The sequence below is a fragment of the Neofelis nebulosa genome, chromosome 2, assembly GCF_028018385.1.
Source record: "Neofelis nebulosa isolate mNeoNeb1 chromosome 2, mNeoNeb1.pri, whole genome shotgun sequence".
Classification (NCBI taxonomy): Eukaryota; Metazoa; Chordata; class Mammalia; order Carnivora; family Felidae; genus Neofelis; species Neofelis nebulosa.
This window is the reverse complement of record NC_080783.1, coordinates 209,738,078-209,762,143: the sequence shown is the minus strand read 5'-3', so window position 1 is coordinate 209,762,143 and position 24,066 is coordinate 209,738,078. Positions and strand designations below refer to the sequence as shown.

Genomic DNA, 24,066 nt, shown 5'->3' with positions numbered 1-24,066 from the left:
ACCAGCTAGGGATAGAGGAGGGGTCCAGAGGTGACAAGTGGGATGCCAGCACCGAGCCCAACGGGCAGCGAGGACCGGGCCTCCCGCCACCTGCCCCCACCCAGGGGTAGTGGGACCCATGCTGCGGGATGCCACCTAGTCCGCCTGTGTGCCCAGGAGGCTCGGCCAGGACTCCCAGGACTTGGCTCCATGGCGGGCTCCTGGAGTGGGGAGGGGTCTCAGGGAGTCCGGAGATCACCGAGGGGTGAGGGGCTGGGCTTCCGTGTCGTTGGTCATACATCCTGCCCTTTCCCCCACCCGCCCGACCGCTGGGCTTTGCGGGTTGGCGCAGGCCTTGTGTAAAGTCGTTCGGGCCTGGGGGGCAGACTTGTCACGCCTCTGGAGAAATGAGCCCGGATTTCCGCTGCTGACTTCTCTCTTAATTGGATTCCGACAACAGCATGGGGGGCTGAGTGGCTGCAGACTCAGGTATGGCTTTCCACAGCCCTAGGCCTCTCGGTTCCAGCGCAGCCTGGCTTTCTGGGAGGCAGGAAACGCTTCCGGCCCTTTCTTAGGAGCTGGGCAGGAGCCCTGCTGCACACAGGGGCGAGCATGCCCACGCTTTCCTGTGCAGCACGCGTGCGTGTGTGCGCTCGTGTGCAAATGGGTGCGTGCTGTTTTTGGAAAAAAGACTGCAGCCAGAGCCTGTTGGGGGCCCCTCCCACCCCGCCTCCCCGTCCGTCCGTCTGTCTGCTCGTTGGTGGTGGGCACTGTGGGCAGTCGGGTCCAGCCTCAGCGGCTTGGCTGTGATGGGGGTCGGTGAGTCCTCGGCTGGCCCTTCCCAGCAAGGCCCCTCGGGAAGTGTCCTATTGAACCTGGTGCTGTGCCCGGGGCTGGGCCTTCTGGAACATTGTCTGTTCAGGACAGCAGGCTGCTCGGGGTTTCTCTGAAGGAGAAAAGGAGTACTGAAAGCCAGCACTTGGGGGTGAGGGCCAGAGGGATCAAAGAGCCTCCTCTCCCCTTGCACGGCGTGGACTGGGCCTGGCTCTGAAATTTCTACTGCCTCTTCAGCTTCTGCTCTCCGGGTGCCCCCAGTCAGGGGCGAGCTGTGCCATAGAACCGTGCCCCTCGAGGGCGGCCTGGCACACGGGGAAAGGAGCACGACGCTCTGCCGCTCTCCTCCCCTAACCTGGGGCCCTGGAGTTTCCTGTACCCACCCCCCCAACCTGTTAGGCCACCCTCAGCCCTGTGCAGAGCTCAGCCGCCGGGGACTGGCTCGGAAAAGCAATTTCGTTGGCCTTCTCACAGGCTTGCCCTCCCTGGCTTGGCTCCCCTCCACCTTTAGCTTCCTTATCTCAACGGGGAAAACGCTTGAAGGTCTTGGTGATCGGAGCCGGGTGGAGTCGGGGCTGCGGCCAGAGAAACCGAGCAGTGTTAGCGCCACGTTCACTGGCGAAGCAAACGTCCTTCGGGGCTAAACCTGACCCTGTCACTTCCCAGCCTAGCCCCTCCCGCACCTAACGGGATGGCAGTGGCCCCGGGGTGATCCGGTGCCTGCCCACCTCTCCCCTCCATCTAACCACGGGCTGCACCCTGACACGCACACTCATTCCTGAGGGGCCTCCCCGCTCCCCACCCCGGCCCTGCTCCCTGGGACAAAATGCACCTGTTCTGTTTCTAATCGCCAGGGACTTCCCTCCGGCTCTAATCTGTCTGCTCTGCGATTTCTTTTTCCTTTTCTTGAATTCCAACCCAAAGTCAGAGTTAGAGGCCCTCAACATAGTAAGTGCCTGACATCCCATAACTGTTTTTATTCCGTAAGTTTCAGGAGCACAGCCTTATAGTTTGGCACTGTGCACACTACAAAGTCGCCTCACCCTCCGTCACCATACGGTTGACCTCTCACACATTTTGCCCGTCCCCGACCCCCCTTTCCCTCTGGTAACCGCTCATCTGTTCTCAGCATCTGTGAGTTTGGTTTTGTTTCATTTCATTTGTTTTGGTGTTGGTTTTTCAGATTCCACATATGAGTGGAATTCTGCAGGATGGCTTTCCCTGTCTGACTTATTTCACTTAACATAATACCTTCTAGGTCCATGCATGTTGTCGCAAATGGCATATTTCATTCTTTTGATGGCTGAGTAGTAAATAGTCCATTGTGTAAACACACCACATCTTCTTTATCCGTTCATCTCCCGATGGACACTTAAGGCTGTTACCATGTTCTTGGCTATTGTAAATACAACTTTAGTGAGCATAGTGAGCATAGTATCTTTTTGAATTAGTGTTTTTGTATTCTTTGGATAAATACCCAGAAGTAGGTCATGCGATATTTTTATTCTTAATTTTTCAAGGAAGCTCCATCCTGTTTTCTGCGGTGGTGACACCAGTGCACATTCCCACCAACAGTGCATGAGGGCTCTTTTGTCTGAACATCCTCACCAACACTGTTGTTCCTTGTGTTTTTTGCTGGGGGCCATTCTGACGGGTGTGAGGTGAGGCCTCATTGTGGTTTTGATTTGCGTTTCCCTGATAATTGGTGACCTTGAGAATCTTCTCATGTGTCTGTTGGCCATCTGTAAGTCTTCTTTGGAGACTTGCCTATTCAGGTCCTCTGCCATTTTTAAATCGGGTTGTTTGGGGCTTTTGTTGTTGACTTGTATGGGTTCTATTTATTCAGGTTTACTTCTAGGCTCTCAGTTCTGTCCCATTGACCTGGGTCTGTTTTTGTACCGATGCAAAAACAATACTGTTTTGAGTATTATAGCTTTGTAGTGTAGTTTGAAATCAGAGAGTATGATACCTCCAGTTTTACGTCTCTTTCTCAGGATTGCTTTTGCTATTGGGGATCTTTTGTGGTTCCATGCAAATTTGAGAATTTTCTGTTGTAGTCCTGTGAAGTACGCATTGGAATTTGGATACGGATTGCATTGAATCTGTAGATTGCTTTGGGTAGTATGGACATTAAACATTTTTTGAAAGCTTATTTAGACAGAGAGGCGGTGGGGGAGGGACAGAGAGAGAGGGAGAGAGAATTCCAAGCAGGCTCCGTGCTGCCAATGCAGAGCCCGATGTGGGGCTTGAACCCACAAACCATGAGATCATGACCTGAGCTGAAACCAGGAGTCGGATGCTTAACTGACCGAGCCACCCAGGCACCCTGGAATGGACATTTTTATAATATTAATTCTTCCCATCCATGAGCATGGAGTATCTTTCCATTTATTCGTGTCTTCTTCAGTTTATTTAATTAATGTCTTAGAGTTTTCAATGTACGGGTCTTTCCCCTCCTTGGCTAAATTTATCCCTAGGTGTTTTATTCTTTTTGGTAACAATTGGAAATGGGGTTGTTGTCCTATCTTCTCTTTCTGATAAGCTGTGATTGACTTGTATGAGTAGTAAATAGTCCATTGATGTCTGTATATTGATTTTTTATTCTTGCAGCTTTACTAGATTCATTTATTAGGTGTAATGGGTTTTGGGTGGAGTCTTTAAGGTTTTCTACATACAATATCATGTCATCTGCAAATAGTGACAGTTTTAACTTCTTCCTTTCTGATTTGGATGCCATTTATTTCTTTTCTTGCCTCATCGCTGTGGCTAGGATTTCTAGTACTATGTCGAATAACAGTGGTGAGAATGGACATCCTTCTCTTGTTCCTGCTCTTAGAGGAAAAGCTTTTAGCTTTTCTCCATTGAGGATGCTATCAGCTGTAGGACTGTCACATATACGGCCTTTGTTAAAGGTTGAGGTACATTCCCTGGTACCCACCTTGTTTTGAGAGTTTTTCAACATCATAAATGGATGTTGCGTTTTGCCAAATGCTTCTGCATCTATTGAGATGATCATATGATTTTGACCTTTCGTTTTGCTAATGTGCTGTATCACATGAATTGATTGGCAGATGTTGAACATCCTTGTATGCCTGGAGTAAATTCTACTTGGTCATGGTGTATGGCTCTTTTAATGTACTGTCGGATTCAGCTTGCTAATATTTTGTTGAGGATTTTTGCATCTACGTTCATCGAGGACATTGGCCTGTAATTTTCTTTTTTTGTGTGGTGTCCTGTCCATGTCTGGTTTTGGTATCAGGGGTGATGCTGGCCTTGTAAAATATGTTTGGATGCTTTCTTCCCTTTAAGTGTTTGGAGGAATTTGGGAAAGGTAGGTATTAAGTCTTCTTTGAATGTTGGTAGAACTCATCAGGGAAGCCTCCTGGTCCTGGGCTTTTGTTTGTTGGGAGGTTTTTGATTGCTGTTCAAATCTCCTTTCTAGTGGGGCACCTGGGTGGCTCAGTTGGTGAGGCAACCAACTTCGGCTCAGATGATGATCTCGCGGTTCGTGGGTTCGAGCCCCGTGTCGGGCTCTGTGCTGACAGCTCAGAGCCTGGAGTCTGCTCCCCACCTCTCTCTGCCCCTCCCCTGCTCATGCTCTGTGTCTCTCTTTCTCAAAAATAAATAAACATTAAAAAAATTGAAAAAAAAACCATAGGGGTACAAGTGCCCCTCTGCATCAGCACTCCTGTATCCCTTGGGTAAATTCCTAGCAGTGCTATTGCTGGGTCATAGGGTAGGTCTATTTTTAATTTTTTGAGGAACCTCCACACTGTTTTCCAGAGTGGCTGCACCAGTGTGCATTCCCACCAACTGTGCAAGAGGGTTCCCCTTTCTCCACATCCTCGCCAGCATCTGTAGTTTCCTGATTTGTTCATTTTAGCCACTCTGACTGGTGTGAGGTGGTATCTCATTGTGGCTCTGGTTTATATTTCCCTGATGATGAGCGACGTTGAGCATCGTTTCATGTGTCTCTTGGCCATCTGGGTGTCTTCTTTGGAAAAGTGTTCTAGGTATTCTTTAAAATTTCCTCTTTGATTTCTTTTTTGACCTGTTGATTGTTCAGTAGCATAGTTTTTTGGTCTTCCTAACTTGTGGTTTTTCTCATTTTCTTCTTATAATTAATTTGTGGTTTTATACCACTGTGGCTAGAAAAGATGCTTGATAAAATGTCAATTTTCTTGAATCTACTGAGACTTCTTTTGTGCCCAGCATGTGATCTACCCTGGACAATGTTCCCTGTGCCCTTGCGAAGAAGAATGTGTATTCTGCTGCTTTGGGGCGAAAAGTTCTCTATATACCTGTTAAGTCCATCTGGTCTAATGTGTCATTTAAGGCCGATGTTTCCTTATTGATTTTTTTGTTTTGTTTGGATGATCTGTCCGCTGAGGAAAGTGGAGTAGTAAAGTCTCTGACTATTATTTCTCCGTTTAGGTCCGTTAAGATTTGCTTTCTATATTTTGATGCTCCTTGTTGGATGCATATATATTAATAAAAATTACATCTCCTTCGGGATTGACCTCTTTATCATTTGTGTAGTGCCCCTCTTTGTCGTCTATTACAGGCTTGGTTTGCAACTCTACTTTGTGTAAGTATTGCTACCCCAGCTTTCTTTTCATTCCCCTGTGCACGGAATATCTTTTTCCATCCTTTTGCTCTCAGTCTGTGTGTGTCCTTACTTCAAAGTGAGTCCTTCGTAGGGAGTGTAGAGATGGGTCTTGCTGTGTATCCATTCAGCCGCTCTCTGGCTTTTGATTGGAGCTTTCAGTCCATTTACATTTGAAGTAATTATTGATAAGTGTATACTTACTGCCATTTTGTTAATTGTGTTCTGGCTGTTTTTGTAGTTCCCGTTCTGTCCCTTTCTTCTTTTGCTCTCTTCCCTTGTGGTTTGATGGTTTTCTCCTGTTATGTTTAGGTTCCTTTCTCATTTTCTTTTGGGTATTTACTATAAGTTTTTCCTTGTGCTTACCTTGAGGTTCATGTAAAATCTCCTATGGCAATACCAGTCTGTTTTAAGTTGATAACAGTGTAATTTTAAACAGATTCTAAGGCTTTACCTTTTTACTCCCCACCCTTGATGTTTTATGTTTGATGACACATTTTACATTTTTTTGTTTTATGCTTTTCCCTCAATGAATTATTGTGATTTTAGTTAATTTTAGTACTTCCATCTTTTCATCTTTAAAAAAATTTTTTTTCAAACACTTTTACTTATTTTTGAGAGACAGAGACAGAGCGTGAGCAAGGGAGGGGCTGAGAGAGGGAGACACAGAATCGGAAGCAGCCTCCAGGCTCCGAGCTGTCAGCCCAGAGCCTGATGCGGGGCTCGAACTCACGGACCACGAGATCGTGACCTGAGCCGAAGTTGGACGCTTAACCGACTGAGCCACTCAGGCGGCCCTACATTTTTTCATCTTTATGCTTGCTGTATAAGTGATTGGCTCATTACCTTTGCTGTACATTTACCTATTCCAGTGAGATTTTTACTTTTGTATGTTTTCTTATTATCGATTAGTGCCATTTCTTTTAAGCTTAAAGGAGTCCCTTTAGCAGTATTTGTAGAACTGGTTTGGTAGTGAAGAACTCCTTTAGCATTTGCTTATCTGAAAAGCTCTTAATGTCTCCTTCAATTCTGAATGGTAACCTTGTTGGGTTAGAGAGTTCTTGGTTGGGAGATTTTTCCTTTCAGCACTTTAAGTGTGTCAGGCCACTCGTTTCTGACCTGGAAAGTTTCTGTTGAGAAATCTGCTGATAGCCTTGTGGGGTTTTCCTTGTACTTGACAAGTTTTTCCTTTGCTGCTTTCAGGACTCTTCCTTTAACTTTTACCGTCTTAGTTACAGTGTATCTTGGTGTGGTTCTCTTCGAGTTCATGTGGTTTAGAACTCTCCGGGTTTCTTGGATCCAGATGTCTGATTCCCTCCCCAGGTTAGGGGAGTTTTCAGTCATTATTTCTTTTTTTTCTGGCTCTTTCCCTCTCCCTTCGCCTTCTGGGATCCCCATAATGTGAATGTCATTCCACTTGATGTTGTCCCAAAGGTCGCTTCAGGTGTCTTCACTTAATTCTTTTTTCCTTTTGCTGCTCTGCCTGGGTGTTTTTCATTGCTTTATTTTCCAGCTTGCTGATTTGTTGTATTTCATCCAGTCTGCTGTTGGACCGCTCTCATGTATTTTTCAGTTCAGTTATAATTTCCGTTTGGTATTTTCTTTTATTTTTCTCCCTCTGTGTTGAAGTTCTCCCTGTATTCATCCATCCTTCTCCTGAATTTAGGGAGCATCTTTATGACCATCACTTTGAACTCTTTATCAAGTAGATTGCTTATCTCCGTTTCATTTAGTTCTTTCTTTAAGGTTTTGTCTTTTTTTTTTTTAATTTGGAACATATTCCTCTGTCTCTTCATTTTGCCTTACTCTGTGTTTTTCTGTATTTATTTAGGTAAATCACTGACCTCTCCCAGTCTCAAATGAATGGCCTTATGTAGGGGAGGATGTATGGGACCCAGAAGTGGAAACTTCTTGGTCTCCAGAGCCAGGTGCTCAAGGGCTGTCCCCTCTGTGGGCTGTGTGTGCCCTCCTGTTGTGGTGGGACTGTGGCTGCGACACATTGGTAGGTGGGGCTGGCTCCTGGCCTGGCTGTGGGCCATGTCTACTGGGGCACATTGGTGGACAAGGTTCTCAGTGGAGTACACCCGCTGGCACACGTAGGTTACAGGGAGAATTCCAAAATGGCGCCCACCAGTACCATTGTTAGTAAGATAGACTGAGATGGACAAAAGGGCTCCTACCAGCATCTCAGTGCATGGGCAGAGCCCCTGCTGTTTTCTGCCACTCTGGCAGACCCTCTAAGGTTTGTAGTAAATGGATCTTCTTTATCAGTGGTGTATGCTTTTTTCAAATTGGCGTTTTCAACTGGTTTCCAGGTTGAGTGAGTGTGTGCAAGCCCCTTAGGAGCAAGTTTCCTGTTCCTTCCGGTTTTCTAGAGTCTCTGAATATAATCCCCATTGATTTGCAAAGCCTGGTGTTTGGGGGGCTCATCTCTCCCGTGCAGGGTCCAAGGGTTGGGGTGCCTGATGTAGAGCTTGAATTCCTCATTCCTCAGGGAAGTTCTCTACCTTTGATATCCCTCTTGATTGTGACCCGCCACGGCTGGGTTTTTCCCTCTGGTGCGTCGGTGTCTCTGCCTCTCATCTGGTCTCGACACCATCCTTTTATATTTCTTGTGGAGGCTCAGTTCATTCAGTTTCCAGGTTCCTTTCAGAGGGAATTATTCCACGCGTATGTGTAGATAATTGTGTCCGTGGGAGGAGGTGAGGTCAGGATCTTGCTGCTTCACCATTTTGAACCCCGCTCCCTGCTGTTTCTCATCAGTTTTTGGACATTATGTGTTGCATCCCCACAGATGCGAAGATTTGGATGCAGAGATGTAAAGGATTAGGATTTGACTCACAGGACCCACCTCCCTTCCCCGATTGTTCCGTTTGTTGCCTTTGTAACTCTAGATAATATTCATCAGGTGCCACTTCCTCTTGTGTCGCCTTTTGGCCCTGACTTTCCCTTGTGTCACAGGGGCACGCTAGAGCTTGGTCTGTTATCCCTTTCCTAGTTCCTGGTTCATTGATGTCATGTGGGTAGCTTGAGACGGCCCATGTTGGAAATATTTACACCATGGGAATCGGCAGACAGGGCAAACCAGGATTCTCCACCAGTAGTTAAACACTTTCCAGCACACTACTCGCTGCTAGGCTTCTGAGGGTCCCTTCTAGCCCTGAGTCTGGTTCAGGCAGAGGCTGGGTTAGCTAGCTTGGCCTCCCGAGGCTCAGCTGGCAGGCCCAGCCCAGCACCAACACCCTTCTCTCTGTGCCGCAGCAAAGCTTCGAGGCGCATCAGGACGAGGCCGTGAGTGTGACGCACATGGTGAAGGCGGGTAGCGGCGTCTGGATGGCCTTCTCCTCTGGTTCCTCCATCCGCCTCTTCCACACTGAGACACTGGAGCATCTGCAGGAGATCAACATCGCCACCAGGACCACCTTCCTCCTGCCGGGTGAGGCTGCTGTTGGGCATCGCGCCCTGCTGTCCTGGGCCTGTGCGGGGAACGTGCTGGAATCCGTGCAGCATCTTCCATGGCCAGGCGGAGGTGCCTCCTGGTCAGCCCATGTTGTTAACCCACATAGGAGTGTTTGGCCGGCCTCAAAAACTGGGCCTTCGAGAGGGGAGACAGCAGGGTCGGGATTCGAACTCAGGGCATCGTTCCAAAACCTCTCTTGCTGTCGTCGCTCTTCCCTCTCACCCCTCGTGGGAAATGAGGCTCCAAATTCAGCAGACTTCCAGATCAGGAAGCTGCCAAAAAGCCATACTGGGTGGGAACCCAGGCCCGTCTACACCTGCCGCCCCTCAGGTTGACCAGACACCCAGTTCTGCCTCCCATCACGTTCGGAACATGAGGCGAGGGGCAAGAGAGAAGGCTGACAGGGGTTTATTTCTTTAGAGGTTTTTCTAAGAAAGGCAGCTGTCTCTCTTAGTTTGCTGGTTGGGCTTTGGGGGCAGGGGGAGGGCGAAGGGCTTGGACGTCATCCCCTTGGGGCCCTGCTTCCTCCTGCAGAGCTACTGGTGATGCTCAGTGGAGAGGAGTAAGGTTGGAGCTCACCTAATACCCTGCTCCTCCCGCATCTGCCTCTGTGGAATCGGCTCCGGGCAGCGCCCTTACCGTCTGCTGTCCAAGGTGCTGCCCAGACCCTGCAGGCTGTGCCGGAGGGAACCAGGGCAGACACCTGCTCAGGGCCCGTTCCTACCCCCGGGCTGGCTTTAGAGCTTGGCCCAGCCCCCAGGAGACAAATAGACTGGTCTGGGAGGATGTAGAGGCTCCATCCTGTCCAAACTGGGCTAGGTTTGGCAGCTGGGAGAGCCGAGGGGCCCTGGGACCAGGGACACGGGCCCGGCATGGCAGGTGGGGAGCTAATTGTTACAAGGACTCAGCAGATGGGCCGTGTGGAGGCCAGAAGTGGCTGTGTGCTGAGCTGAGGGACTGATCTCCCCGTCCTGTGAGGCTGGGCCAAGGACAAGCACGTTAGCCAAAACGTAAGGGGCTGCGTGGGGGCCTCTGTTTTACCACAGAGGCCTGGTCCCTGACTCCAGCCAGGGGACCCAGAGATCACCCCCAGAGATCCTGCTTCCTCCCGGCCAGGCACAACAATGGTCCCTGAGTCTGGCCTGGTGGCGACAGGGAGTGGTGGTTGCTTGCTCCACGTTCAGCAGTGGCAGTAGCCTGCCACAAGCCCTGCAGTGAGCTGGGTTCCAAGCGTTTTACGTACAGGGTCGCGTTTCACCGTAACCCCATGAAGGGGCTTGTCCGTGGTCACGCGGCAGGCCAGAGGCAGGGCCGGGAGTCTATGGGAGAGTCCCACGGTGCATAACGGGGAAGACATGGTTTCAGAGGTGGCCAGAGCCCTGGCTTGGCCACTGTGGGGCTTGGGCAGGTCTCTCTGCCTGTTGGTCTGTGGTCCGTCTGTGGGACTAGACAGAGGGCTTCCTGGCTCCAGATAAATGCCTTCAGGCATGGGAAGACACCTTGCACGGGCTTGGAGCATGGTAGGTGTGTGAGGAGAATAAATAGGGCCATAATACACTTCCCAGGGTGTGCTGTGTGGGCCCTGTGGGACCTGGGGTATGGCTCTTTTCCTGTTCTTCCCTCCTTCCCTCCCTCCTTCATCCCTGATTTCCCTTCCTTCCTCCCTTCCTTCCTTCCTTCCTTCCTTCCTCCCTTTCCTTCCTCCCTTTCCTTCCTCCCTCCCCTTCCTTCCCTCCTTCTTCAGTTTCATTGCATTTCACAGTATTTAGCCATTATACAAGGTAAATCTATTTTACCTATGATAGAAACTTCTCTATATCACAAAAATATTTCCACATTTATGCTGATAGCTAAATTACTTCAAGTTAGTGGAACAAGAAAGTTAAGTGGGCCTTTTAAATCTCCTCAGCTTCATCTGGGGGCAGAGGAGGGGAGAGAAAGAATCAGCCCGTCAGGCCGTCCGAGGCGGGACTGGCGGGCAGGCCCGGATGCAGGTGGACAGCCGCAGCCCCCTCGGGCACAACTGTGGCTTTACCACATGAGCTCAAAATGCATCTGCACGCCCACTGGCTCACTTGTTCTCTGCAGTTACCCTTTGAAGAAGGAAGGGCGTTCGCTATCTTATGATTATGTCAGGGCCAGGTAAATGGAGGCCCCAGAGCCTAAATGATTTCCTGGAAGGTCACACGCCCAGGAGGCCGGAGCCAGGCCCCTAACTGCAGCCTCTCCGAGACTTACTGGGCAGCGTCCCCATTCCCAGGCCTCAGTTGCCCCATCTATACACGGAGGGGCCGAGATCTGAGTCGGAGCCTGGCCATGGGGCACAGGGCAGACCAGAGCTGGAGTCAGGCTGGCTCTGCTGCCGTCCAGCCCCGTGACCTGGGGCGGGTGGGGAACCCCTGGGATCCCCGGTCCCTGCCTCCCAGGGAGGTTGGGCCTTGCCTGAGGCAGGGCAGGGACAGCACCCCATAGTCTCTGGCTGGAGTGAGTCCTGGTCCACGGCAGCGTCATTCACTGGCATCACCTTTGTTCTCATCTTCGTGGCCATCCCTGCCCCTCGCCGTACCCGCCCTGTGGGCTGCACATCTCCCAGGGTGCCTCCCTGCTCGGTCCCCACTCTCCAGCCCATGTCCTTCCGGCTGCACCTGCTACATCCGGCAGACAGAAGCCACCTCTCGCTGGCCAGACCTCCCTGGGGCTGGGCCCTGGGACATCTGGGCGGTGGGGGAGGCTTAGTTTCCCCAGGGGTTAGTGCCCTGGGCCTCCTCTGCTGGGCCGTTCCTAGTCAGCGACACCGTGGAGCCTGGGGCTGGGGCCAGGACCCCCCAAACCCCAGAAGAGTCGGGCCGGAGCTGCCCCAGGGAGAGGGCGGCTTCAGACCCGTTTCACACTGTGCCCCTGGCGGAAGAACAACAGAGCAGGATTCGTAAATTCTTTATTAGAAATATTTTTAAAAGGCTTTTAAGTATTTTTTTTCTTCCCCCACACCACCAAATGAAATAATTGCATAATTAGTAATAAATTTGTTCCTCCTCTAAGTGTGGACTTTTTTAAGGGCGTGTTAAAAATTTATCACGCTTCCTTCCCCCGACCCCTTTCTTCCTCTCATGTACCCGGCTGGTATTAATGCATTTTTTGAACCTAAACTCCCCCCCTCCTCCTAACTAGACAGGTCATTAATAAAATGTTCTCCAAGAGCCTGAGCCTTTTAAAGTTGTATATCTCCAGATAGATGGCTTGGGTGAGTCGAACACTGCTGCATTAAGTCTCTGTGATAAAATATTTATCCACCATTAGAATTTTTTTTTTTTTTCCTTTCGGACTGTTTGTGAAGTGTCTTGATCTTTTCCTCGAGGCAGACGGGGAGGAGGAAGGGCCCTAGAATGAGGTCTGCAGATGAAGTCATTTCTCAATGCTGGTGGTACTTCTTTGGGTTTCCTGCTGCCCTCCTCTCGTCGGCTGGGTCTCAGCTGTCCAGTGGGGGCCGGGAGGATGCGGGGGCATCGGGGAGCCGTCTCTTGCTGGGCTCACGGCCCCAGGGTTCCCTGGAACAGGAGGTGAGGCAGCAAGATGAAAAATTTGCCACTGCTCGCTCTCTGGGCTTAATTATTTTTGTGGGTTTATGGCTCTGATGGAGCTGATCTTGAGCCACGAGTCTAGGTCCTTTTAATAATCACAGACGTTATCCTAATGGCCTCCTTTTATTGATTGTACACTCTGGGCTAAGAGCTGCACCCAACTGTGTGTGTGTATTATACAGACACACGTGTATTTCCAATAATCATAAAACTGAGCGAGGCAGGTTTATAATACTCACTGATAGAGAAGGGAAAGAAAATGACTTGTCAGTTCGCACGCCCCGCGCGTGACACCCACACCCGTGTCCTTTTTTGCTATTCTGCTCTCACTCGTTCATTTGTTCACGAGCCGAGGGCACTTGAGCCGCGAGCTGGGGAATCAACTCAACTCTGAGTGTGCAGATAAGCTGCTGCCCTCACGAGGCTTCCATCTGCGAAAGCAAGCGGCAAGAGAGAGAGAGAGAGAGATGGGGCGATGGAGACCCTGACCAGGGCCGAGCTGGGGCCAGGTGGTGAGGAGGGGCTGGGAGCACCCGCCGCCGGCCGGGAGCCCGTCCTCCTGGTTGGCATCTGCACGTTTTGAGCTGACGCGGGCGTGGGCAGGAGCCCCAGCTTTGCACACACCCAGACCTGTTTGTGAAATGGCCCTTATTGTCCAGACACGGGCCCGGCTCTTCTTCCCGGGGTGTGCGTTCCCGCGTTGAATCAGCACCGCGAGTGGGACTCAATTCGCGTCGCGTGGCCAGGCCCACCACGTGCGTCCGCGTATCCGGGAGGCAGCGTGGCCTTCCACCCCAGGCCCGCCCTCCCGTCGGCGTCCCAGGCACTGCCAGGCGCCCGGCTGCTCGAGACCAAACACCTCGGAGTTGCCCTCGACGCCTGTCCGCTCTCCCAACCCGCTCTAGTCTGCCAGAGGGTTGCCATTCGACTTCGGACCGGATCTCGAACGTGCTGGCTTCTTGTCGTCCTCCAGGCCACCACAGCGTCTCGCCACCACATCTCTGCCTGGCTGGTCTGCTTGCTCCCTCCCTGCCCTCCACCACACTGAGGCCAAAGCACTCGCTCCTCCAAGCCAGGCCACCCACGCCTCTGCCCAGACCTTCCAGTAGCTTCCAGAATGTAGCTTCAGAATGAACAGTCACCGCTCTTACCCTGGCCTACCCACTCTCTGCTTGTCTTGAGCTCCACCCCCCCGCCCCCGATCCCCGAGCTGCGCTGGCTGTAGTCTGCTCCTGCCACCCTCTTATTCTTGCCACGGGGCCTTTGCATATGCTGTGCCCCAGGCCTTAGCTCGGGGCTCGGGGTGGCTGCCTCCTCCTTGTCCTTCGAAACTCACGTCCCCATGCCTGCTTCCCTATCCTTCCAGAATGTGGGGGTAAATCAGGAAGCTCAGGAACCTTCCTGCCCACTCTCTCCCTGCCCCATGCTCCCATCTGAATCCCCTGCCTCGTATTTATGTTCCTGGTTTATGTCTTCACTTCCTCTTTCCGCTCTCTAGACAGTGCGAATACGGTAGCCGCTATGACGATGAAAACCGGATGAAATGAAAAATCCAGTGCCTTAATCCCACCAGCTACATAGCCCGCGTCCACGAGCCACCTGTGGCTAGTGGCTGCCGCATCGAACAGCGTGATCCATAACATTTGCATCATCACAGAAAGTCCTAGAGTGTTTGCTCCTCAAGAGCAGAACTTTGCGTGTGTGGCTCCCACTGTGCCTCCAGCACTGAGTGCAGAGTCCTGCGCGTAGTAGGTGCTTGGGGTGTCCTGGAGTGCCGAGTGAGTGGGTCAGTGATGGTAGAGTCCATTGTGTTAGACGGTGCCGCGTGAACCCCGACAGGGTAACCCTGGGGAGCCACCCCGTTCGGCTCGGAGGCTGTTTGCCGTGCACAGGAAGCTCATACCCTTACCCGCGTGGAACCGCAGTAATGTGCTCAAGAGCGGAGAGGCAACAGAGGCACAGACTGCAACCAGCAGACCTGAGCCCTGCCCCTGCCCCGCACTCACCAGCTGGGTGACCTCGTTGGGCCTTCCTGTCCTCATCTGGAAAACAGGCATAACATCCGTGTCTCACACGTGTCCCAGGCCGCTGCAAGGCTTACGTCCGACCAGACCGGGTTTCTGTGTGCTTTAGAAACTCCAGAGTGCGGTCCCTGGACCAGCACGCACCAGTGGCACCCGGGTACTTGCCAGAAATGCAGTTGGGGGCCTCCTGGCCCTGCTGTTGGTGCTGAGACACGCCCAGGCCGCGAACTGGCGCTCTGAGCGTCATTTCACACACCGCGTGGCACTGTTGTCACCATGGCACATGGCATGAGTTCGAATTTCCTTTTAGGGAAGAGCTGGCCCCTCTCAGGGGGGCAGGATGAGTCGGGCAAGAAGCAAGATGGCCCTTTAGGAAGGCAGGGGGGCGTCGGTGCCGCCTGTCCCTCGTGCCCTTTTCCGGCGACCGTAGTCGTCAACAGGGCAACAGCAATAGCGTCCGAAGGCACCTTTCTGTGTGTGCCGTGTGCCGGGCACTGGGTTAGGTGATTTCCGCTCAGTCGTTGACTCGTTTCATCCTCAGGACGAGGCTGTGGAATATCGTCATTGTCCCCTCTTGCGGGTGAGGGAGCCACGGCACAGAGGGGTTTAGGGACCGGCCTGGGTCACGTAGCTGGGAAGGGGCAGAGCCCGGGTTTGAGCCCAGCGCCTGGCCTTGGAGACCCTGCTCTGGGCCGCTGTGGGGCGTGGCTCATGCTGCGCTTCCTGCCTGTAAAGGGCAGAGGGACCCCCGCACTGTCCCTGCTACCGCATTCTTGATGAAACGAAGAGACGGCACCAGGGGGACGGTCAAGCGCTAATCTGGACCGCCATCAGTAACGTGCTGGTTCCTGGCACGTCGGGCCAGGGGCTGCCAGGTGCGCTGTGCCTTCCCCCCGGGGAAGGGCCCGCGTGGGCGGAAGGACAGGCCTGGGCTGGAGACCGAGGGACTGCGGCAGACTGCCGACTCGCCTCGCTTCTGCGTCCACGCCGGCTCCCTTCCGAGGCATCCCATGTACGCCAACATCCGCGTCGCCCTCAAACCCTGTCTTTGCTCCCCACCTGGCCACGGAGGGCCCCCACGGGCCAGCTCCGTGGCCAGTGGCTCAACCCCCTTGCCTCCTCGGGCAGTCCCACTTTCCCCGGGTGGAAACAGGCTGGGTAGAGGGGCACTCAGCTGGGGGATCCAGCCAGGTCAGCCTCCCAAGCCCATGTCCTGACCACAGCTCCATCCAGCTTCCTGCCGGTCTCACAGGAGGAGCCGTTTCCTCACCTCGAAGCCCCCAGAACCCACTGCCGTCCCCGGGGGAGGCTGTGCGGCTCACGCTGGCTTCTCTCTCCGCAGGCCAAAAGCACCTGTGTGTCACCAGCCTCCTGATCTGCCAGGGTCTGCTCTGGGTGGGCACCGACCAGGGTGTTATCGTCCTGCTGCCTGTGCCTCGGCTGGAAGGCATCCCCAAGATCACAGGTGAGGCTCTGGGAGCCCGTCTGGGCAGGGCCTGGGACAGTCAGCTGCAGGTGGCCGGGGAGGGCGTGTCTCGTGCCCAGGTGTTTAGGCGTCATTCTCCAATGTCCTCTGTCACCACAGGTGGCGCTGTGGCACGGCGGAATTATGTCCTCCCCTCCCTCTCTGTCTCCCACCTGCTTTCTGAGTTAGTCTCAGTTTCCTAATCCGGCCAGTGGGCACAATAGCGTGTCTTGGTCCAGTGCCTTCAGGATTCGTGGGGACCCCTGAATAGTGGCCGGGCCCCTTCCTGCTCCCTCCCCATAGAAGCTTCAACATGTCCAGGCTCCAGAGACCGAAATAACTGAGGGCCTCTGGGGATGGGGTCCGTGTGCAAATGTGTTCCTGTGGAGCAGCGGGAGGTCTGCCGGGACCTGTGGCACCGAGGCCAGGAGAACAAGGGCGGGGTCAGGGAGGACCCCAGAGCCCCGGGCCCCTCTTGGCCTCCGAGAGAGTCGTGGCAGAGCAGTCTCCAGCTGCTGCCGGAGGGCTGAGGTGGGGAGGGGGAGGGGGGAAGCCCTGAGGGTAGACCAGCCCAGCCGGATCTTGAGCCGCCCTCCCTGCTAAGGAAGAGTCTCTTCCTAAATCCAAGATCTCCTGTTTCCATCACAGAGATCATTTTGCTCCCCCCGGTGTCAGTCCTTGGGTTTGCCAGGACGTATCGGGCAGAGACCCTGCCCCCCAGCGCTGACAGTCTGGTGGAGGCAGCTGAGGTCTGGGGTGGCGGGTGCTATGCCGGCAGGTGTTCCGGGCCCGCGGGGCACAGAGACGCGGGCGCTCAGCAATCTGTGGGTGGGTCAAGAAGGAGGTGCTGCGGAGGGGCTCGAGCTGGGCTTTAGGGGATGGGGCGGAGCGGCAGGTGGGTGGGGAAGGTTCTCTGGGCAGAGCCAACGGCTCGGAGACGTGTGGCTGGCGCTTTCACGCTGATGCCCCCCCCCCCAAGTGGTTGATAAGGTCGCTGCTGTCCCCTGTCCCGCTCCTCCACAGAAAATAGCCCTAGGCTGTGGGAGAGCCCCTCCCCCGGAGGCTCCACCATCCACAGCAGTTAGTAAAACCAAAACACCACCCAGAACGTTCTCCAAGAGAGGTCTGGGTGCCTCCTCTAAAGCTGGGCCTCTGGGCCCCTTCTCCCTGCCCCACTCTTGCAGGGAAAGGCATGGTGTCGCTCAACGGTCACTGCGGGCCCGTGGCCTTCCTGGCCGTGGCTACCAGCGTCTTGGCCCCCGACATCCTGCGGAGCGACCAGGAGGAGGCCGAAGGGCCGCGGGCGGAGGAGGACAAGCCTGACGGGCAGGCTCACGAGCCCCCGCCCGCGAGCCGCGTGGGCCGAGAGCTGACCCGCAAGAAGGGCATCCTCCTTCAGTACCGCCTGCGCTCCACGGCCCACCTCCCGGGCCCGCTGCTGTCCGTGCGGGAGCCCGCGCCCGCCGACGGCTCGGCCCTGGAGCACAGTGAGGAGGACGGCTCCATCTACGAGATGGCCGATGACCCGGATGTCTGGGTGCGCGGCCGGCCCTGCGCCCGGGACGCCCACCGCAAGGAGATCTGCTCAGTGGCCATCATCTCCGGGGGGCAAGGCTACCGCAACTTCGGCAGCGCCTCGGGCGGCAGCGGGAGGCCAGCCCCTTGCGGGGAGACGGACAGCGCCCTCCTCATCTGGCAGGTGCCCTTGACGCTATAGCCGCCACCCCGGGGCGCGCAGCCGCGGGCGCGGCGACCGACAGTCATGCGGGGTCCTCCCGGGAGCACGGATCGCCTTCCAGGGGCCGTGGGGATGGGCCTGGGTCTCCCGGAACTACCTTGGCCGAGCAGAGGAGAACCTCTTCCTTTTAAAAAAGAAAGAAAGAAGGAAAGAAAGAAAGAAAGAAAAAGAAAATATTTCAGAGTTTTGGGGGAGGGGTTTGGGTGCAGGGAGAGGATACCTCTGGAGGAAATGGCCTTCTTTTTAAAAGCAAAAAACAAACACAAAACCTCACAACTGCCTGGCAAACCCAGCACCTCTTGTCTGGGCCGAGCGGGGCTCAGAGACGGCCACGCGCCTCTCCTGGACGGGCGTGTGCGTGTGAGTGTATGAGAGCGTGTGGGCTGGTGTGTGAATATATATATAAATGCGTATATATGGTGTATATTATGTGTATAAATGAAGTCTGTACATATTGGAGCTCTGGGAGATGCTGGAATAAAAGGCAAGAAGAATGTGAGCGCTTGGGCTGACTTTTTGTTTTTTGAGGTGTGACGGAGGCACGAGGGCAGGAGGTAGGGCTGTTCCGGAACCGGGTGGGGTGGGGGGGGCCCGCCGTGGCACAGGCCCTAGAGTGAGCCGTCCGGTGCACTCGCCATTGGCCACGTGTCGCTTTTTATTCGTGTAATTAATTAAAATGAAATGAAATCACAAATCCAGGTCCTGAGTCCCATAGCCACGTTTCTTGGAGAAGCCCCACGGGGTGGGGCGTCTTGGAGAAGCGTCTTGGAGAGCCCCACGGGGTGTGTGCCTCCCGCGCTGGGCACTACAGGTCCAGCTATTTCCATCATCCCGGAAAGTTCTCTTTTGCTCGAGAAGGGGCTCTTGGGAGCTTCTTTCCTGAATAGTTTCTTTTTAAAGTTTATTTATTTATTTTGAGCGAGAGCGAGCGAGCAGGGGGAAGGGCGGGGGGCGGGGGGCAGAGGATCTGACGTGGGTTCCGTGCTGACGGCAGAGAGCCCGGCGCGGGGCTCCAACTCACGAACCGCGAGATCGTGACCTGAGCCGAAGTCAGACGCTTAAGCGGCTGAGCCACCCAGGCCCCTCCGAACAGTTTTTGAAGACAAGGCTGCCGTCCCTGCTCCGGAATGGTATGGAGGCAGGCGGCCTTGGCACCTGTCACTGCCGACCCGGGAGGGAAGGGAGGCGAAGGGCTTCACCGCGTGCGGGATAGGGGTCTGGGGCTATTGCTGTGGGCAAGGGGCGAGGCAGGGAGGGGGCCGAGGGAGGAAGGGGTGAGTTCCAGATGCTGGTAGCAGAGCCCAGGCTGTGGGGCGCGACTGGCGGGCGGGGCTGCCTGGGGCCCCGGCTTCCTTCTCCTGGCTCAGTCTCCAACCTCAGATGGCTGGAGCTGCCTGCAGGCAAGGCCACAAAACCAATCCCCCCCACCCGAAAGGGAGGTGTTTTCTCCGTCTCCCCACCCACCACCTCACTGGCATCTGTCCACCTGTCTGTCCACCCACCACCCGCCCACCTGTGCGTCCTCCCTTTCACACTTCCCGGCCTCGCGGCACCAGGCACCAGGCGGCGGGGAGGAGGGAAGCAGAGATCAGCGGGGGCGGGAGGCGGACCTGTCAACCAGACCCAGCTGTGCAGCTCGATGGCTTTCACGGACGCCCCGGGAAGCGGGGGGACAAGAGCCACCACGGAGAGGCCACGGCAGCCGGGCCCTAACCACCTGGAGGGCTCTCGCCCACTGGAGGAGCCACTCACTCGCTCACCCCTTTCCGCAAACCCCTTGAGCTCCTGTTAGATCCTCGGGCACCGTGTTAGTTGCTGGGGCCGCGGAGGTGAGCAAGCCTCAGCCACCTCCGCCCGCAGGCAGTGCGCAGTTGGGTGGGGGGCAAGCGTAAGTGCCAGCGGCCGAGGGCGTAGGGGAGGTCGAGGGTGCTGCAGCGAAAGGGGGGGGGGGCTCCAAGAGGGGACAGCCTGCGCAGAGGGTGGGCGTGCAGAGGTCGGCTTGTTCCCACGGGCAAGCGGTCCGGTGTGGGTCCCCAGGAGGGGGAGAGGGGAGCCGTGTCTGCAGGAAGCGTGGCCGTGGACGCTGGCCATTCAGGACGCCGGACGTTCCGTTCCAGACGAGGCCCATCTTCTCTCAGCCTCAGTTTCCCATTTAGTATCCAAGGGAGACTCACCACTGTCCTGTCCCCTGCTGGTGGGAGAGGAAATCAGGTGCACTGCGCCTCAGCTGCTTACTGAATGCCGTCCGGGTGGGGCTCCCATGGGGGGGGCCTTGATCCCGTTAGTCAAATGCTGGTTGAGACGTTTCCTAGGACAGCGATCGACCGGTAAGTTGCGGCCGCTTGGGCCGGTGACCAAGCCTGGGGGCTAGGATCTGGCAGGCCTGTGTTCCAGTCCCGCTCCATGAAAGGCCTGTCGCGTGTCCTTAAGCCCGTCCCTTCGCCTCCAGGCCTCAGAATCCTCACCTCTAAACCGGGGGCGACGCTTCAGGGAATTGCCGAGGACAAGCGGTAACGAGTCCGTGGAAAGCACCCGGGACATCCTCCAACAGCAGCGTTGCGATTATCCCTTACATCACCGCAGCCTGCCTTGTTCCAAACGATTTGAGGCAGACTGTCTTATTAAGAAGTCCCCCTTCTGTGCAGGAGTGGGCGTCTGGGAGCTCTGCGGGTCTGTTAGATCCTAGCCCTACAGAACGCTCAGCTGAAGGGGACCCGGGAGATCCTCAGTGACTGACTTAGCTCCACGGCGAAATTATCATATCAGTCAACAGCCCTTCTCCAGAGTCTCTGACAACAGAGCGAGGGTGGGCTGGGGGCGTCTGGCAGCTCCAGAGATGTGGAAACACGTCGAGGACGTGCCTGGCATGGGAGGGAGAGAGGCCCTCGCTTTAAGGGGCTGATCAGAGTAACAATAACCGTAGCGTTCGGGGAGCACTCACGTGTCCTCGTGGCCGCTCCGCTGGTGAGGGACTCGAGGCTCAGGAAGTAATTCCCCCAAGGCAGCATCAGGGCCGGACTCCTGCCCCCAGACCACCCTGCCTCCAAGAGTAAAAACTGGAGACAGACCAGAGTTCCAACGATGCTTTCCCCGCTCACCAGCTGTGTGATGTCAGGCGAGCACCTTAACCTCTCTGTGCCTCAGAGAGGAGATAGGAACAGTCCAGGCCAGGGGAATTGAATTGTCAGTCATTGCACATTTACGGAAAGCCTACTGTGTGCCAGGACCCGGATCCAGGTAGGCACTTGGGTAGAGTGTGGTGAACTCTGCACACGGCCCGGCCCCCATTTTGCTGATGGGCACAGAGGGCACTGACAGTAAGTAAGGACAACACGTCACGTGGTGTTTGTGCTCTGGAGAGAGAACACAGATGCCGGGAGGTAGAAAGGCTGCAGAGGGGGCTTGTGATGTCAAAAGCAGGGTTGTCTGGGGAGGCCACACCGAGGAGGTGACATCTGGGCCAAGACCTGAAGGAGCAGCAGACATCAGGCCATAGAACATTCTGGGCAGAGGGCACAGCAAGTGCCAGGAGCTGAGGCAGGAGTGTGGCTGGTGGCTGGGGTGGAGGGAGCGGGCGGCCGTGGGGGGGGGGGCGCGGGGGGATGGTCACGCGTTACCAGGTCAGATCACGGAGGGACTTGGCCTTTTCCTCTGTGACACGGGAGGTCGTGGGAGGGTTTGGAGAAGAAGAGTGACACCATCTGTCATGTGCTTTCAAACGATCACTTTTGGCTGCTAGGTTGAGGATGATCCGTCGAGGGCAAGGGCAGAAGTGTGGGAGTCCAGAGAGCACACACAGAGGGGGCCGTGGCGGTGACCCAGTGGCCACGGTGGAGGCGCGAGGAGGTGTCAGATCCTGCGCGGTGTGCAGCTGGGTGGGTGGGGACAGAAGGGGCATCAGGGATGCTCGAAAGAGTTGCCAGAAGGTGTGGGAGGGGCGGGCTTTTCCCGGGAAGACTGGGAAGGGGGTTTGGGGCGTTACACTGAGTTGTCACCGAGCATCTTGGGCAGGCAGGACAGTGACTGGGAGTTTGGAGCTCTAGGGAGAGGTCCGCATGAGAGACAGGGGTGAGCGGGGAGATCTCCAGGGCGCAGAGGAGGGCGGGGAGGTGTGGGGGCCTGAGCACGGGGAAGAGGCCAGGGTTGGAGGCTTGAGATGTGGACAGGAGGGGCCAGGGAGCCGGGGGAGGCGGAGAACCAGGAAGGCTTGCCGTCCTGGAAGCTGTGTGGAGAGTGTCAGAAGGAAGAGGGAGCCATCTTCTGTGTCCAGTGCCGTGGAGAGAAGTGACCTTGCATTTAGGCCCAGAGGGGCCATCGGTGACCTTGACAAGAGGAAGGGGGCCGAGCCGTGGGGGACCAGCCAGATGGCAGTGGGTTCAAGATGGAACAGGAGGCAAAGAACCGACTGGTCTGGGCATGAGGGCAGCAGGGGGCCTGGGTGGGGTCTGGGGCCCAGGTGGGCCGCACACCTTTGTCCCCTGCCCTTGCCCTAGAAGGAGAAGTGCTGTTACTTCACCCCTGACGAGCAGGCACAGGTGGGGGCTAGTTGTCAGGAGGCAGGTGCACCGGACCCACCTCCCAGCTGGGATCCGCGCAGCCGCTGGTTGGGAATTTCAGGCTGAGGACAGGTCGCTTGCTCCCCCCACCCCGCCACCTGTGGGTAACCCAGCCTGCCACCCCCTCCTGCCGCCTTTCTGCACCCCTATCCGCGGGACTCTCACCAGCTGGGCCATCTTGGACTTGGAGGCCTGGACCCTCCCCTGTCCTGCTGTCCCTGCCGCTCTCCCACCTGGTGGGCATATTGGAGACGCAGCCCCCTGCCCGTGGTGCCCAGGCTCCCTTCAGGCTTCCTGACTTCCTCCTGGACTTGTGAGGCCTCAGGTGTGGGGCCAAGCTCGAGCTTCTCCCCTCCAGTCTGTCCTGTTTCTGACTTGCTGCCTAAAATGGGATTTCTGGCTGGGGAAGAGTGCCTCAGTGGCTTGTGGGTATCTCTGTGCTCCCAGAGCTTTGCTCTTGCTTCGGCGTTTCCCCCAGAAGCAGAGCCTGAGACGAGGATTTTGATTCGAATCCTTTATTAGGGAGGTGAGGCCAAGGACCAGCAGGAGGGGACATGTGTGGGACAGGGAAGGGAAGGGAGCCAGAACAGGGTGCAGTACTGATCAGGTGAGCTGCAGCGGGGGCTCTGGGGACAGCACAGAGCAAGCCTCAGAGTCACCCCGGCCACCATCTGTCCCCCCCCCACTGCCATCAGGGTGTCCCCAGCTGAGGCTTCAGCCAGAGGCATTAGTTCCTGGCGCTCCAGGCCAGCCAGAGAGAGAGAATCCTGAGACCCCCAGGACTGTGTGTACTGCCAGAGGGAACGTATGGGAGAAGCGGCTTTTATGATTTTAAATGTTTTCTTCCCCAGCGAAGCCAGGCTTTCGAGGGGATGGTCTTGCTATGGACACAGAAGTATCAGACTTGGAACTCAAAGCTGGTTGTCTGTTTGAGCTTGTGCCTCCCTGTCTCAGTCAGCCCCGGGTGCAGTAACGAAATACCCCAGACTGGGTGGCCTAAACAATCTGTTTCTCCCGGTTCTGGGTGCCGGAGAGTCCCAAGATCAAGGTGCTGGCTGCTTTGGTGTCTGGTGAGAGCCCTCTTCCTGGCTGGCAGACAGGAGGCTCTGGTCCCTCTTCCCGTTCTTACAGGGGTGCTGATCCCACCCTGGGGCCCCACCCTCATGACCTCATTACCTCCCAAAGGCCTCACTTCTGAATACCATCACAGCGGGGGTTAGGGCTTCCACACATGAACTCGGGGGCGGGGCACGAACATTCGGCCCATAACACGCACGCTATCTGGCATCGGTTCGGTGGGGTGGGGACCAGGGAGCCATCAGCGCATCGAGATTTATAGAGGATGCAAATAAACCCCAGGTTTCTATCACAAACGGATCACCCCACGGCGTCCAGCTTTGCTGGCTCGACGTTCGGCCAGAGTCACTGGGGAGATAAGATTGCCCCTGTCCTGGGACAGGGGTCCCTCTGGAGTCCAGGCTTTGGAAAGAAGCCAGAGGAGACCCCGGCTGTCCCTCCCTGGGGCCAGACCGATGTACTGGGTACAGGCTTCTTGTCCTAAGAGGGACCAGTCTTCCTGCCACCGATGTGATTTGTGGACCCCTGCCGGGCCCCTAGCCCTGTGGAAGCCCAATACACCACATACACGAGAAGGGACTGTCCCCTTGTTCTGTGGGGGCGACAGCCTCTGAAACCTGCCTCCTGGGGGCCCGATATGTGCTTTCTTTGGATTGCAAAGCATGGGCATGTGTGTTCACGTGGGCAGTGGTCACACAAGGGTGGAATCTGAGTTTCAGCCACACACTGTGGGGACATTAACAGCACTG

General features: G+C 55.5%; 1 protein-coding gene across 9 annotated transcripts in view; it reads left to right on the top strand.

Annotated features, from left to right (window-relative positions):
* The window catches only part of ARHGEF10L (Rho guanine nucleotide exchange factor 10 like), a 159,328-nt gene extending 141,145 nt beyond the window's left edge, over positions 1–18,183 (top strand). For all 9 annotated transcript variants that reach the window (XM_058718904.1, XM_058718903.1, XM_058718906.1 and 6 more), the window contains 3 exons: positions 8,681–8,855; positions 15,824–15,946; positions 17,131–18,183. In XM_058718904.1, the coding sequence (XP_058574887.1) occupies positions 8,681–8,855; positions 15,824–15,946; positions 17,131–17,663 (831 nt within the window). In that variant the 3' untranslated portion in view covers positions 17,664–18,183. The remainder of the gene's footprint in view (positions 1–8,680; positions 8,856–15,823; positions 15,947–17,130) is intronic.
* Positions 18,184–24,066: the final 5,883 nt, after the last annotated feature.